We start from the raw sequence: 16445 nt of genomic DNA on the forward strand, positions 1-16445 counted from the left end.
GCAATGGAGATATCATCTGTACATCTAGTTCTCGTTGTGCAAGAAACATAAAGCGTGTCAGAGTTAAATAACTTCCTCAAAAGCACATTGATTACACCTTTCTGTCATCTTTATTTTAATTTTTTCAACAAATCAATAATCACATTGAAAAACCAGCTCCACGTTGAGTGATAAGGCAATCTGAAAATACAGCTATGAAAATACAGGTGTGAGCATTAAGAAATAATTAATCAGTCATTTTAGTATTTAGAACATCATTTTTTTTATTTGAAAATGGTGATTTTCTGCAAGTTATTGTTGTCACTAAGAACACACACACGCATACACAACTTGTGGACCGCCCCAAATGGCAACCCTACTGACAACGTCAAGTTCATGTTTCAGTTGACACAAGGGCACGCCCATTTCCCATTTGCCCAATCATACACAAGCAATGTACACGTCAAGCCAATGAACGATTACGGGGCTGGTCACACGTGCTGTTGCTAGGGTATTGCTTCTAAATTGTTACTATCACAGTCTAACCAATCAGGACTCACTTCGCATGTATCAACATTCTACCAACATTCTCATGTAAACCCCAAAATGCAGCCACTCGCCATTGGTTTAAAAAGTCTTTAAAGAGCAACCTTTGGGAGAGAAACCTGTGTTCTTATTGGCTAGTAAAACCGTCGCTCGACAAGTACATTTTTGTTGAGGTGCAGTTGATATGAATTTGGCTGGGAGTCCCCAAGATTCCGAACTGAGCAGTTCATAGCGATCGAACCCGAGTGTAGTTTATTATTTTGAAGAATTATTTTTTATATACATTATATTTTTCTGTATATAATATATTGTTTTCTAAATAAGGGCAATAAGAATGGAACTTAATTCTCTTCTAATTCTTCTGGAGGCTGCTGAATACTTGGAAAGAAGAGACAGAGGTATTTCCCTGCCAAACTCACTTGCAACAATTTGCTACGATTTTATTTTCAGAAATTTTAAATGCGATTATTGTGTTAGAAATAACAGCAGTTTCGCATTCAATATGTAATTCTGAAGAACGTGTCTAACAAGACAGTCGTAGATATCGTGCAAGTATGATGTCACTAGCAGCCTTAGCCATCTAGAATTAATTTCACTGTGGTTGGTTAACATTATCCCAAAAAAAAACTAAGCAGTTAATAACGCTGAGCTGAGAGGTAAAGAAACATGGAAACCTCGGTAACGTTATCTAGTCGTTTTGTTATCCACACAGTAGGGTACACTAGCCAAGTATGGACCCAAGCTTGATGTGTCAATATGTATGTTGTCCAATAAATCATGGCATCAAATGGTTTGGCTCTCTTGGTAACTTACCCTCTTGTAAAATTTAACTAACGTGACCGAGTTAAATTTTATAAGACAACGACTAGCCTAGCTAGCTCGCATATCCAAAACTAATGTTATCTCGCTAGTTAACCTAAATCATAACTAGCCTAATTAATTTAGCGACAAACACAGTCTGTAGATGCTTGAATGTTATATCACTTATTTTGCTCCCAAGGTTATTTGTTTTATTGTTAGTTAGCCTATAGCGCAAACACAGTTATCCACGTAATTTTAAAGTAAGCACGCTCTAGAATATTATTTCTGTAACGTGTGCCAGGCATTTTAGCTAATAAAATGTGGCTCAGTTGGTTAATAGAAATTAACAATAATTTTGTTTACTTTGTCAATAGAAGCAGAACATGGTTACGCATCGGTTTTACCGTACAATAGCGACTTTTCCAGAAAGAAAACGAAAGCTTCGCCACTTTCAAGAAAAACGCAGAACAATAGGTAAATATTCTGAGTGTTGATTGTACGATAGTAGTTTCTGTTCTCCTATACCCACTGTCACTCATATTATAAACGCCATTTTTCTTGTTGGGCTTGGCTCTCTGTTTTGATCTCGCATAAACACTGCCACGCGTACAGCATCAACTTTCCTTCTCTGCGCTTTCTCCACCGTCGCCTGTTTTCCTGAAAAATCTAACGAGCCAGCTTTGCTAACCCCCTTCCCACACCATTCTATCATATATGTTTGCATAGCTTTGATAACACTGAAGCATTTCATCACGTTGCAACGTTGGCAAAACTTCTCCACTACGGAAACATAGAAACTATAACGCTTGCTGCATAAGGCACTCCGTGTAGTACTAGTTAGCTTAGCTACAGTTAGCGTTCGACTATTGAAATAACAGATTACATGGATTAATACAAATGTGTAAACGAATCTAAGTTAGCGAACTGGTGGAGCGCTGATCGACTAACGTCGTTACTCATTTTGACAAATGCCCCCTGTTGCGTCCTATTTTAATCACACACAAACACCACTGTCCTCCTATCGGTTGTTAGTCATTGCCAGTTGCAAACCGGCCAGGCTTTTCCTGGGGGTTATTGGCTGGTTAACACGTACGCAATGTAGCCTTGGCTATTGTTTGGTGCGCCGAAACCCACAGGTTTTATTAGCTCATGAGGAAATAATCTGCAGTGCGCAGAAAAAAAGTGCAGCTGCTTTATGAGAAGTGTTGTTAGCGAAGCCTGTGTAATCTATGTCATTTGGGTGCTGCAGGATAGTTATGGAAATGTGTGCATTAACTGAGAATATATCTGCCCTATATTTACGCAAACCATTCCAGTTATGTCTACTTAAGTGATAGACTGTGTATACAGTCATGTCAAATGACTGGTATAATCATTGGATTTGGCTCATAGTTGGCTTGTTTTTGTCTTTACATCATGTTGAATGTGTCAAATTCTCAGTTCGCAAGCAATCAGTCTGTGCCACTTAGAATTAACATTTAATTCATATGTGTTCATCACATGGCAAATCAGAGATAACTGAAAGAAGAGAAAATGCCATCGTCTGAACGGTGAAAATACCCTAGCACTCTGGCATACTTGATTGGGTTTTGGTCCTCAGGTTGTTGGGCCAAGGTAAAATAGTGCACACAGAACTGAATGGTCCCTGACTTTGGTTCATGTTTTACTCCAGAACATGCTGACTAGCTTGAGTTTCCCTCCCGTTTTGGTCAACGGTCAAGTGCCAGGTTCAAATTCTCCTCATACTAAAAAAAGGGGAAGATACCAATAGAAGAGTTAAGTTAGACACCGAGAAGTGAAAGCCTACTAAAAATCCTCTATCAGATTCTCATCTCTCCTTTGATATATATATAAAATACATAATATTTCTGCTGATCAGTGTGCAGTCAGATTAGCTTTTTCCCCCTAACACTGCCATGTTTTACAGAATGATGTTGTTACAGATGAGCTCACTTGTTCTTGAAAGCAGTTATTTCACGAGGCCAGTGATTTTTAAGCAGCATATGCCTTATTTCTTTATATTTATTTTCGGCTTAGCCACCTCTTTATCTTATGTAATGTGTATGTGTACAGTGTTGCAACACAACAGCCCAGTGAATGAAGCATGGTTGTGATTGTGAAACTTCAAGGTCACTATGGGCATTCTCAAACTGTTGTGTGCATTCCCAATATTTAGTTTTGTTACTGTTATTTTTCTGACATAAACAGTATTTGTGGTGTCTGTGCATCATATGATTTGAACTGTAGGCCGACATGTATTATTTGTTTAACTGATAAAGAAGTGAAGCTGAGGATTTTTTCAGGATTTGTGGCCTATTAGCAACTATTTCTGATATTTTCTTCAGCGTCTAAGCTAACAGGTTGGCTAATGGGTGCTGCTGTTATATTTTCATGTGTGAAATGGAGGTTTGTGCCTTTAGATGGTCCCTCCTTGCCCTATTTTCCCCCCAGAGGTCTTTGCTGCACGTCCTCCATTTGCACGCATTTGAATAAAACTACTTCCCTCTGCCAATAACCCTGGGAGATAAATGCGTTTCCTTTCCCAATTTTGTCTCGTGATGAAAGTGCTGTCAGCACCAGCTTATACGGTCTTGGGGTGCCAACTGCACATGGCCTGCGACTCTCACGGGCACGCACTCTAATAAACACTGCCGTGCTCGCAAACGTGCCATTCCTGTAAAGGAGGATGGGACGCTTCTAATGCCGGGCCCTGCAGTGTCTCTCCACTGTATCGCCTGACACTGCAGAGGGCATTTTTTTAGCAGTTATTTCACAAATGGCTTGCTTGGGCCTGCACGGCTACATTTAGGGTTTTTGACTGTGCGTCATTAAATGTGTCACGGTGTGTCATTGCATCTGCACCGCTGTCTGCATTTTCTCCGTTCATTGCAATTTTGATCCATTTGGCATCCTCGGTATGACTGTAGTGTGTTTCTGGTGCAGGACAGTCATCCTACATGCGGACACGCGTGACCCTTGGGGCACACACACTTCTGGGTGTTGTGTTTCTGCGTGGGGTTCCTTTGCATTGCCTGAGCAGCACTGCAGCAGGACTGTGGACTCCCCCGCCCTCCCCCTGCTTCCTCCACAGGGTTATATAAACGAATGGTCGTATGGGCCCGCGTGCTATTTTATGTAACGCCTACAGCGTTGCTGCCCAGGAGTTTGGGTTCTTTAACACATGGTCTGAGCTTTGCCTTCTTGTCTCATTGGTAGCTTTGTACATTACAGAGGGGGGGGGGGGGGATGAACACTCAGACTTCACTCCTTAAACCAAAGCAGCCAAACGCTCAGCCACTTACCGGGTCAGATGAGATGCTGTGTTTGCCTGTGTTTCTGTATAAGTCAGCCAGCCTGGCAGTGCACGTTCAGTGCAGTTTGACTTTTTCTGTGCCGTCCTGTCTCATCGCCGCATGTGCTTTCAGTGCACGGCACTCTGCAAAACAAGCATTTAGAGGCAGGCTGGGAGGGAGAGCAGAGAGGCACAGATCATCTGTTTGTTTTCCTAGAAGACAAAGCCTTTTCTTACTACACACAGGAAAGAGGCCTTGCAGAAAAGCCAAAATATATATATATATGACCCCGCCCCTCCCCTCCCCCGAGCCTTCATCTTTCCTTCTGTTTTTCAACAATGGGAAAGTAGACCTCATGCTGTGTGGGAATGCCATGCTCTGGCTCCTTTTAACGTTTTCCAAAATGTTCCTAACGTTTTCCACGCGCTCCTTCCTCTACTTCGTCTCCATAGCGACGTCTCTCATGCTTATTCCAGCCCTGCTTGCGAAGTCTGGATTGTTTAACAAATGTTTTTATCTGTTTGCTCTTTCAGGTCATCACACAACGAGCTGGAGAAACACAGGTAAGCGGCCCGAGGGCTTTTCGGACGCACGCGTTTACTCGATGGCGAGCGTCGTAACGTCGATGGGATTTGAGTTTCTCGTTCAGATTTTTAAAAAAATAGATGAACTTGATGTATGTCTGAAGATGTTTGCGCTTTAGAGACGTGGCGGAATGGTAACAAGCCCCTGGAACGGCAAATACCCTCCCTCGTCTGGTGCTACCCCCCCCCCGGCCTAAAGTTTCATCAACTCTTCCACGTGCTGTGCAGAGTTCTTTTAGTAATCTCATTTCAAAGAACCTTTTACTTTATTAGATTTTTTTTCTTTTTTTCCCCTTTTTTGAACTTGAAACATCTTGCCTTGTAAGGCAGGGGGATCCTGTCCTCAATGTGGTAATCCCGTGTGCCTGAGCACTGGAGGGTGGGAAGACACGGCCAGGCTTGGCGTTTCTGTCGGGTCCTTTTAGTGACAGGCCCCTGAACTTAGGAACGGAGCTCGGCTCGGCCTAACACGCACTTCGTCTCTCGGAGGCTCCCTCGAGCCGTCTGGCAATGGGGAGGGCGAGGCTTCGCAGAGTCCAAAACTGGGCGCAAGCGAATACAGGCTGTCAGTCGCTGACTTGCGTCAACCTCAGCAGACTTTGATCGCCCGCCAGCAATTCGCCGATAACTGGATGTGCCCCGTTTTTGGGACTAGTGAAGCTTTGTCCTCCCTTTGCTGTCATTGAGACCACGATACAGCAGCTTGAGGGTCCCTTCGAGGGGACGAGTCGGTTTCACACACTGCTTTTAACGAGAGCTGCCAGGGGCCACTGATGGCCCAGCATATCTGGGCCTAGAGATGGAGGCTGGTAGAATCCTCACGTGCACTAATCTCACTGTTCTGTAGCTGAATATGTGACAGATTGCAGCAGGTAAGAGGTGCGTGACTCTCTTCACCTTTTATGTTCTATACTGCCGATTGACTAACGTACAGCTTAAGCCCTCTTATGTGGAAATGGTCTCTCTGCGAGGAGGCTATTGCTGTTCGGCTGATTAAATGAAAGAATAATTGTCCGTACAAATGACTTTTCATCTGTGGCCGTAATCTCTTAGGAGATTCAAGCTGGAAGCTTTCTGTCCATTAATCATATCCCCCTGTATCAGGATTAGAAGGTCAGCAGCAGTATGACCAGAAGTGCGATTTGTACGATGTAGTGTGTGTGTGTTCTCTGTGTGTGTATGTGTGTATGTGTGTCAGTGCATGAGCAGCGGCGTGCGTGAGTGCAGCAGCGCGCCTGTCTGTGCACACGGCATTTGTGTCTGTGAGCGCACATGTGAGCGGTGGCATGCGTGCACGTGAGAAAGGGTCACTCGCACCGGGTCTGATTTGTTAGTCACATGCCGGTGAGTAATAAAGTAATTGCAGGCTGTGGCGCCAGGAGGGACGTGTGAGAACATGTTCCTCAGGTCTGAGAGCAGCCGGCCACACCACAGTCTTCTGCCCGGGTGCTTCAGTGCACAGTCTGGCAGGACGTGCGATTGCTGCCACCCCACCGCTCATTACAGAAAGAGAAGTGCCACCGCCTGCACCCAGGATTTCCTGTTCCCCTCCGAAACGTGGGAGTGCCTGTAAACAGCTTACCTCATGGGCCTGACGGCCGGTGGTGTCACTGGCTTCCGAAAATAGGCCGTGGTTTGTGGAAATCTACCAGCCGGCGCAAATTCGGGGCTTTGGAAAAGGTGGAAAAACACCTTGGACGCCATTGTGTAGATGGCTTCCCCCCCCCCTCCCCTGATTCATAAAAATTAGTTGTGGTAGTCCAGATATTAAGGGTTTGTTTATTTTGCGGCCCTCCCCAAATGAAGAAAATAAATAAGGGGGATTTTAAAGGAGGGAGGCAGAGGGTGATGTGAGGGATGAGGAGGAAGAGGAGGAGTGGTCATGAGGTCTTCCCAGGCACAGCGTGGAATAGCGCTGACTAATGGTTCCAGAGCGGCAGCCCCACACCGCTCCCACACCACGGCCCGGCGTGCAAATGAGGGCAGGAGCCGGCCAATCAGATCAGGCCAGAGCTCCAGTTACAGTGCCCTCAACTCTGGCTGCACTCCTTCACTTTCAAAAACATCTTGGATCTAGTTTTTGTTTTTTTCATCCTTCTCCTTTTTCTATTCACAAAGCCCAGGGAAGAAAAAGTGAGGCACAGACCTCAGGCTGTGACAGCCTAAAGAGGATAGAGCGGTACAGGCTTGCAGGTCGAGACCACGTTGAAACCCATAGATCAAGTGAGCTGTTTTCTTCGCCATCGGATACTTTGACGGTTATCTGTCTCATCTTGGTGACTGACTCCTCTTAATCAGACAGAAAACACAAATGCAAGTGCTTTACGAACGGCAAAAAGGTTCCATTGTTATGGCTTCTAGGTATTGGGAATGAGCCCTTAAAACCGAACCTGCTGATTCCTTAAAACCCACTTAAAATGGTTGTTCTCCTGGTCTGGGCAGCCCTAATGCCGCTCAAGAGTTTTAAACCGGTATGTGTGTTACCATCATTTGCCAGGCTTTATATGAGCGCGGCCACTGAGTGTCCACTCATAAACTTGACCTTTCTGATCCCTGCCAATCCCTGTTCTGTCACAGAGAGCGCACGCTCTTTTGAACTCCCCAGAAAGTTTTCGTTTTTCTCTTTGAGTTTGCGCCTCCCTTGTAGGTAGTGACAGTGCAAGGGTATGCCCTTGGGTGCCCCCGTCATGCCTCCCTGCTTAAAGACAGCGCTGGAGCTCAGTGTGGTTGCCTGATAAGACGACCATGGTTTCGTTCTCAGTAATTCTTTGGTTTATGGTTTTTTTGCATTGCCTATTTGCCTTTACTTGAAGCCTAGCTTCTTCTGAGAAACATCACATCAGCATCCGAGCTGCCGCCACTCTGCGGTGGCTCTTGGCATCCTCTTCCTTCCTCATTCATTATTCAGCACTTTCAGTCTCTCCGCCAGCTTTTGCTACAAGCCACCAGCAGAACCTGCCCCTACCTCACCTTCGCAGGGATTCTTTGCTGAACAAGACCTGAAATGGTTCCCCATCGGTCGACCCTGGGCACTGGTTGGGAGCATTACAGTACATTACATTACAGGCATTTAGCAGACACTCTTATCCAGAGCAACTTACACAACTTTTACATCGCATCTGCATTGCATCCATTTATACAGCTGGGAATATACTGAAGCAGAGCCAGACCAGCTCTTAACCCATTATACTACGCTGCCACCACTGAGCATGCAGTACCTGCACTCTTTCTTCATAGGCAAATGATGGTTTATTCATATAATTTATTTCCATCTTTGCCAGCGGTCAAGTTAAAAGGTTTGGGGTGGGCCGTACTTGGGTGAGATCCCATAGTGACCCAAAGAAACACGTGAAAACATGAGGAGCAAGAGTTGTGTTTGGAAGAGGCAGCTGGGGTGGTGTGCTGCTTTTGAACATGCGGTTCCATTCTACCCTGTTAGGACTCTCCCCGCTGTGGTGTCTCTGCAGACTCAATAGAGTCTTTATTCGACCCCTGCTTTTTGTGTCCGTCTCTGTCCCCAGTACAGGGTCAGCTTGTGGTCCCACGGGGGGGGACGGCTCTTTGAAGAGGAGCTGGAGTGGGAGGGCGCTATGTCTGTTCCTGCAGCAATGGCATTGGTCTAAATTCAAAGGCCACCCACATCACTCTCAAACAGCCAACCAGAGGTTGGAGCAGAGATCTGATGTGCCTTTCACCCTTTCAGTCTTTGAAGGTCCAGGACTGTTTGTCTCATATGCCTTTATCACTAGCCGTATTTTGCAGCAGTTTACAGTATGACTGAGAGAACCATCTCTTTTATCATGGTGAAAGACTCTTTCAAATTTGATGTTCTCTTGAACTGGTAGCCAATCAGGTGGTTAGTTCTTTGGGTTAGAGGTCACAAAATAAGGAAGCTTGGCTTGGAACAGGTTCCAGGCAGAAGGAGATTCCATTTTCTGTCCTGTGGAAGCTGTGTGAAAATCTACAGTGGCAGATTTATCACCATGGTGATACCACAGGAAGAAGTAGGTGATACAGTACACCCATTGGGAAGGACAACATACATTCAGTGGCATAATTCATGTTCAGGGATATCTCAAGAGAGGTGCCATTGGGAAACCAGGTGACAGGTCGATCATGGGACAGGAGGGGAAGAAGCCGATGCATATTTATCCAGGACCTCTGAGGATATGCCGGAAAGCGTCAGCAAAGGGGACCAGCGGAATATGTCCCTGAACTTTGCCTGTCTGCAAGGGAAGGGGCTTATTTGACGTTTCCAAGCTGCAATTCATGAATGGATTCCCATGACCATTATTCAGTGCACACATCAAGAATCTGTTCTGCTGGAGCTGTGTTGCTTGGCAATTCCCCAGATTTGTTTGTACTTTTGCACTTGTGTACATATTTACCTTTCTTATTATTGTTCCCTTGTCCTCCTAATGTCAAAATCACAAAGTCTTGTTTACCTGAAAATTTGGAATAAATTTTGAAGGAAGTTTTGAAACCTGAATTGTTTGTGGTGTTTGTCGTAGCTCCCCGTATTTGCAGAGAACACTTGGTAAGAGTGGGGGTGGGAGGTTAGTGGTGTCCTGGGGTTTCTGCAGTGATGTTTCTACCAGAGGTAGCCGCCACCTTTGGGTGTGGTTTCATTGATGGAGGGAATGTGAAACCTGTAGCCCTCCGCAGGCAGGCATGTGGGGATGAGGTGGCGGCTGGCACACAGAAGGGCAGAGGGCTCTGGCAGTTGCGTGGGCAGAGATCTCGGCACAGCTGGACAGAAACCAGACCGTGCAGGTGCGAGCACGGGTGCTTGCTCCTTCCTCTGCAACTTTTGGGGTCACGAGAGCGGCAAGTCATGTGGTTATTGCACCAAGCCGACCGCTCTTGGTCCTCTTTCTCATGCTCTGGAGACCGCATCTGCTTTTGAAGGGCTGACATCTCAGCTGAGCCAGCAGGTCTGCACTGGGGGAAATGCATGGGGTGGCGGGTGGTGATTGAAACAGCCTCTCAGAGGGCCCCGTCTGTCTGTCTGTCTGCTCCATCCTCACTGCCAAGCATTTTTACCCTAGTTTTTCTGTCTCTATCTACGGCCAGAAAAAAAAACACAAAAATCCTTTGTTCGCCCCAAACTGTCTGCACTCTGAAGGGGAGAGCTGTAACATAAAGAGAAAGGTCTGCAGCAGGATGCTATTCTCCAGAGGCTTTAGTTGACCTGGATAATGCAAGACCAGGCAGTTTGCATCCTGCAGTTGCATTCTGCAAAATATCAAGTTGTCTTTCTGAGGGAAGACCTGATAAGAGGAGACTGCTGCAGATTTGAAGGTGGCGTTGAGGTTTAGCATGTGTTCTGTCGACTCTTTTCCTCTGACCAGACTGGATCTTGTGGAGGTAGTATCTGGGCCTCACCGACATCGGGCTTGTAATAGAATATATAGAAATGGTGACATGAACTGCACTATTTATATCACACCAAAGCATAAGGAAAATTTTGCTTTGGAGTTATATACACAGGAAAAGGAATTTTTATGGTTGTCAACATTTGTTTTGGCTAACCATGTGCCAATATTACTAATTACTGTGACTATATTATGTATTCGTTCTCGTAAAGGGGTGTACAAAAAGAATACTGATGCTTTACTTGTTTTATATGATAAATGTTGGTAAGGGCTAGAGCCAAGATGTAACACATGGAGAATAATGGATGAATTAATGTTTGATCAGCACAGACAGTTGCGACAGACATGACAGTCTGAGTGTGCGGTTTGCAGCTAAATTGCTCACCAGATTTCACAGAGCATTGATCAAAGTCTTCTGCGGTATCTGTTCCTTTTCGATAGCTTTGATATTGACTGACAGCGTAACTGTGAGGGATCCTCGCCTCACCTCTCCCTCCTGCTCGTAGCCAGGCCAGAAATGGATAGGGTACAGGGCCTGGCTTTCACAGCTGATGGGAAAGGGGGTGCAAAGCCTGGGGGAAGCCATGTTAAAAGGCCATACATGTATCTCCGCCACTGTTCTGGAATGCAATGCTGGCCGTGCAGTGGGTACGTTGGCCAGCGTTTTGATTGGCTGCACCGTATGGCGTCTTTGCCATTGGTGGTTGCTGAGCTGAGCTGAGCTGACCTGGGCTCTGGTGATCCAGCATGGCAGCCTGGACCCATGGTGACTTAGGAGAACTATGCTAGACAGGGAATCGCTCACTCTTCCCGTCTCTGTACCTACACACACACACATATGCATGCACCCACATACACACACACACACACATATACACACACATATGCACAAACACATGCACACACGCACACACAAACATAGGCACACCTACATATGCACACACACATGCACACACCCACACACACACAAACACACGCATGCACAGGGTAGTTGAACGGATGAAGGGGAGACAGAGTTGGGAGCACTGAGAGTGTGAAGTCTGGAATGTCTGTTTCTCTCAGTTTTGGACTAAAGATTACGATCGCGTCCAGACTTTGTGATGAAAAGGAAAGGTCTGTTTTGAACTCCATAACGCTGTTCCTTAGAGGAGCAGGCCTGCATTTCTGTGTGCACGCGCCCATGTGCATGCATGTGCATGCATGTGTGTGCTTGTGCACGCGCATGTGCGTGCATGTGTGCGTTTGTGCACGCGTGTGTGTGTGCGTGTGTGTGTGTAGGTGCACGTCCCTCCGCGTGCCTCAGGGTATTGTGTAAGAGAACGGCTCCCTCCCTGATGGGCGTGTGTCTCTGTGCTCTCTCTGCACCAGCCCCTCCATGTCAGTAAATCAGTCTCCAGCACGGCAGAGCAGCTGACGCGAGCGCTCGTAAACTCACAGCTTAACCCACATTTAAACGAGTCCTGAGATCACACCAGCGTGCTAAGAGCACAGCCGCTGCAGCGGGGCCGGGGCGGGGGAGGAGGTCAGGGCCCGGGGGGAGGGGACGGCGCGCCCGTGCACCATTTGCATGAAGAACCCGTTCCGTGGCGCGGCGCGGTGGGGGGCAGGGCTGCTCCCCTGAATGCAGTCAATATTGGGGTCACCCGGGTTCATACGGTGGAATGCGGCATTGTGTAACGAGAGGGCTGCGGGGGGCATACGAGCTCAGCCTGCTGTCACGTCGCCCTGCGGGGTCTACATGCCTCAATTTGGCTCTGTCTCACCCTACGGGGTCTACATGTGCTGTTTTGGCTCAGTCTCACCCTACAGGGTCTACATGTTCTGTTTTGGCTCAGTCTCACCCTGCGGGGTCTACATGTTCTGTTTTGGCTCAGTCTCACCCTACGGGGTCTACATGTTCTGTTTTGGCTCAGTCTCACCCTACGGGGTCTACATGTTCTGTTTTGGCTCAGTCTCACCCTACGGGGTCTACATGTCTCGATTTGGCTCAGCCTCACCCTACGGGGTCTACATGTTCTGTTTTGGCTCAGTCTCACCCTGCGGGGTCTACATGTCTCGATTTGGCTCAGTCTCACTCTGCGAGGTCCACATGTGCTGTTTTGGCTCAGTCTCAATCTTCAAGGTCTACATGTCCTGTTTTGGATTGACCTCACTTGATTACCCAACCCTAAGCCCTACCTTCATGCATTACATTACATTACATTACAGGCATTTAGCAGACGCTCTTATCCAGAGCGACGTACAACAAGTGCATAGGTTTCAAGATGTAGAGGCGCAAAAGAAACACTAGAGTGAAGTCATGCCACACAAATAGGCTTTTTTGTTGGTCATGTTGTTCAGTGATTAGTGTGCTGCCTTACTTTTCCATTATTTGAAATAACATTTAGGCTAATATCTATACAGCCATGGGTTGGTTATACTGTCTGTTGTATGGCAGCTTATTCACAACAGAGAATTTTATAAATATGTTCTGAACTCCAGTTAAACCAGATGGTAGGCAGGGAAAGCATGTGATTAAGCACGTGATCTTTGCATGTGTACTAGTGAACTGTAAGGTCACTTTAAAAGATAAAAGAGCCCACAACTTTGTTTTGTTTTGCAAAATGCGGAATCTTAAAATTCAAGCAGTTCTATTCTTTTATCCTCCAAGCTTTTTCCAACATCTGTTTTTCATCAGCGCTGTTTTTCTTTTTTTTTTGTTGGTCTGACGGTGCAGACTGGAAGAAATAAAGACAGCTTCCCTGTGTGACGCTGGGATATTTCTGTGGACTGCAGTAATTTTAGAGAAAAGCAGACAAAAGAAATCTAAGCTCCTTTGGAGTGAGCTCGGCCCAGCTCTGGCGCTGCGGTCTGAATGTTTTTTTTTACCTGAGTGCTGCTAACAGCGAGGGTCCGTGTTGAGCCGCTGAGAGAGGGAACGCGGGAGAAAGCGGCCAGTCTCCTTGGCCGACCCTGACGTTTTTACGGCTAGCTACGCCGTGTCGGTATGGTGCTCTCTCGCTCGCTGCTCCCGGCCGGGTGACATTTCTTATCTGCTGGCGAATCGCGGTGTATGGGCCCACTCACTCCGCACGGCGAGCTTCAGTGGTGCTGACTTCAGTGGTGGTGACTCAGAACCGTTTTTCAGTTGCAAGCATTGGTGGCGTGATGTCTATCTGGATAAATATCTGTAGCTGGTTGAGAACGGGGTAGATATCTCAGCCTGTTCTGCTCCAGTCCTGGGCTCCGCGCCTTCCTCGCGAGTTAAACGCATTACATGCGCTTTAGCCAGAGAGCCGTTCAACCGCAACCACATGTGTAAACATCTGCTGGTAACAGAATCTCCATCAGCACTCCCAGATGCTCCATGCAGTCATATTTTCTTCTTACTAAATAGATTCTTGGATGTAGCGTAGATGTTGTTTGTCTGCTTGGGAGCGCCTTGTTGGCTTCTTGATGTTTTTCAGAGTTTGTTGTTTATCACTTTTGGATTTCAGACACTTTGATGTTTAAATCCTTGCTAATGGAGATGAGCATGGTGTTCTGTTTAAGAATTCCATCTCTGAATTTTGACCCTGTGGTGGTTGTTTTTCTGTAGGCCTGAATGACATAAAAATGTTTGGTTCCCAGCCAACGTTAGGGCCTAACACTCAAGAGAGCATGCTCACTCAGGCATTGGCAGACAAGCTTGGATGGCGCACACAGGTAAAGTGGCAGCACCGCCTCGGTGACCTTTGACCCCCGGGGACACAGCTGGCTGCTCAGTCGGACCAGAGATGGTCCGCTACCGTGAGACCCTCGTTAGCAGAGGACCAGAGGGGACGCCGGCTCGTTGGGCCGTTAAACGGGCGTTCTGCAGGCAGACGGAGGGTCGCACGGACACGGACAATCGCTCCGCAGTCCCTCCCCCACAGCTGGTTGTGAGCTGGTCCGTCTCCATGACAGGGTTCTACAGCGCCCCAATTTTACCAGCGTTCGCTCCTGAAGATTGATGTTGGTTAACTGGAAGAATAATTTAGAAGAACATCTAATTGGGATGCATTTGTGTGCTCCTACATTTTTCAGCTTATGAGCACATGTGGTCCTTGGAAAAAATGTTAGCATAGAGCCCTGCGTGATTGACACAGTCTTGAATTAAACTGCTGATTATTTTCTCACTTGGCGACTGCTTAATCTCCGAGTTGCATTCCCTCCACATACTGCCCTGTTGACTTTAAGTTCCCTTTCAACACAAGGGTGGCTAGTGTCGTCCGCTAGAATAGTTTCAGAAAACAAGCTACTCTGTCCTGTAGATAAGCTAATTTTACCAGAGTGAGGGAGGGGGCCTGATTTGAATCAAAACACTCTGTCCAGAACAAGGGTGGGTTTGGGGTCAGCGGTTTGAACAGGTTGATCTGCCAGCATTTGTACTCACGTTTCCTGTCGAGAAACAGCAAGGGACAGGGTCAACTGGCTGTTAAACCCCTATGGTCCAGATATGACCGCCAGTCACAATACACGGGGGAGTCTGGTTTACAACCTTGTATTTCTGCCTATGACTGCCTTATATCGCAGCTGATCCCCATAGCTGATCTTAAAGACCTCAACGCAATGTTGTACAAAGCGCTTGTTAATAACGCTGGTCTCTGGAGAGGTGGAGTTCCAACCGTTGGTTATTCTCCAATCCCCAGGGGAGAGACGCTGTTCTCCTCCCACGGTCTCTCTGTTCTTTTTACGGCAGACTTGGCCCCTGAGTCCGGTCCTGACGTAGATGAAGTGAATACCTAATGACAGGTTCTGCATGTACCCTATGTACGGCACACTTCCAACTGGACCGCGACGTGAAGTCGAATATTGCATATCAACAACTTGGAGAACATTGCGGTCCGGTCAATTGAAGTTTTTTTAAAATTTATTTATTTTTTTGCCAGGATCTTGCACGGCTGAATAAACATCGCAGCAAACATCGCTTGACTAAAATTATCCGCTCAGAAATAGCAGCTGCAGACGCAGGCCGTCCCTAGTCGCGGCGAGAGCGCTCTGTGACGAGCGTGCGGTGGAAAGGGCTCTTCCTGTGACACATTTCAGGAATGGCGCCCAGCCGCAGGCCTAACCCAAACAAGCGCGCGCTGCTGACTTCACTTCCCCCTCTCTCTGCCACCTGGGCACTCGACAGTGCTTCGGCGCTCCGGCTCCAGTCTGGCACTGCCGGGTTTCTGCGTCGAGAGCACTCTCGTCTGGCCCCGAAGTCTTCCCAGCTTTAATTCGAGTGCGTCTCAGAGAGAAGAAGCGCGATGGAACCGCGTCTCTGAACTGCGGCAAACGAAGAACCTGCTGGAAAAACTCTGCCAGGATGTCAGAGGAGCAGGTGGAAACGGTAAAAGGGGGAAAAAAAAATAACAGAAAAATACGCGGACGGCGGGGGTTAGGACGCGTGTTATTTGGCTGGGGGGAAGGGGGAGACGCCCTTCAGCTCAGGTTACCCTCGGATGATGTGGTGAGCCCTGCCCCTCTGCAGCTGAACACACTGCTCTCAATGGCCCCTTTTCAGAAAAAGAGAAACATTTCCACCCGGTCAGACCCCCTCCAGACCCCCCCCCCCCTCCTCTTTCCCCCCTTCCTGCCTTGCTTCCCTTGGCTTCGGTCCAGCTTCTTCATGTGGCCATGAGCGGAGGGGGGGGGGGGGGGGGGGTGGCGAGTTTTTTGGAGGTAGGCCCCCCACCCTTCTCTTCTGAAGACGGGCACTTGTTCCCCTGCGGGGCAGGGCGAGGCGAGTTTGGGTCCCCGGGGAGAACGGAAGCCAGGACGTTAGCGTCGGTTCGCACGATCCCGGGCGGATGTCTGTCTGCACCTGTAAATGCAAAGAGATGTGGACCTAGCGCCGCCGCCTTTAAATTTGGCAGCCGCCT

At 47.4% G+C, this 16445-nt stretch overlaps 1 protein-coding gene across 2 annotated transcripts in view; it reads left to right on the forward strand.

Moving 5' to 3' along the window:
* Window positions 1-596: 596 nt before the first annotated feature.
* mxd4 (MAX dimerization protein 4) overlaps window positions 597-16445 on the forward strand; it is a 29999-nt gene continuing 14150 nt past the window's right edge. The window contains exons 1-3 of one of the 2 annotated variants that reach the window (XM_064335152.1): window positions 603-923; window positions 1701-1800; window positions 5153-5182. In XM_064335152.1, coding sequence (XP_064191222.1) covers window positions 860-923; window positions 1701-1800; window positions 5153-5182 — 194 coding nt within the window. In that variant the 5' untranslated portion in view covers window positions 603-859. Of the gene's footprint in view, window positions 924-1700; window positions 1801-5152; window positions 5183-16445 lie in introns of both variants that reach the window. The other variant, XM_064335153.1, reaches the window with a different exon arrangement.

Source organism: Anguilla rostrata, chromosome 5 (genome assembly GCF_018555375.3).
Source record: "Anguilla rostrata isolate EN2019 chromosome 5, ASM1855537v3, whole genome shotgun sequence".
NCBI classification, from domain to species: Eukaryota; Metazoa; Chordata; class Actinopteri; order Anguilliformes; family Anguillidae; genus Anguilla; species Anguilla rostrata.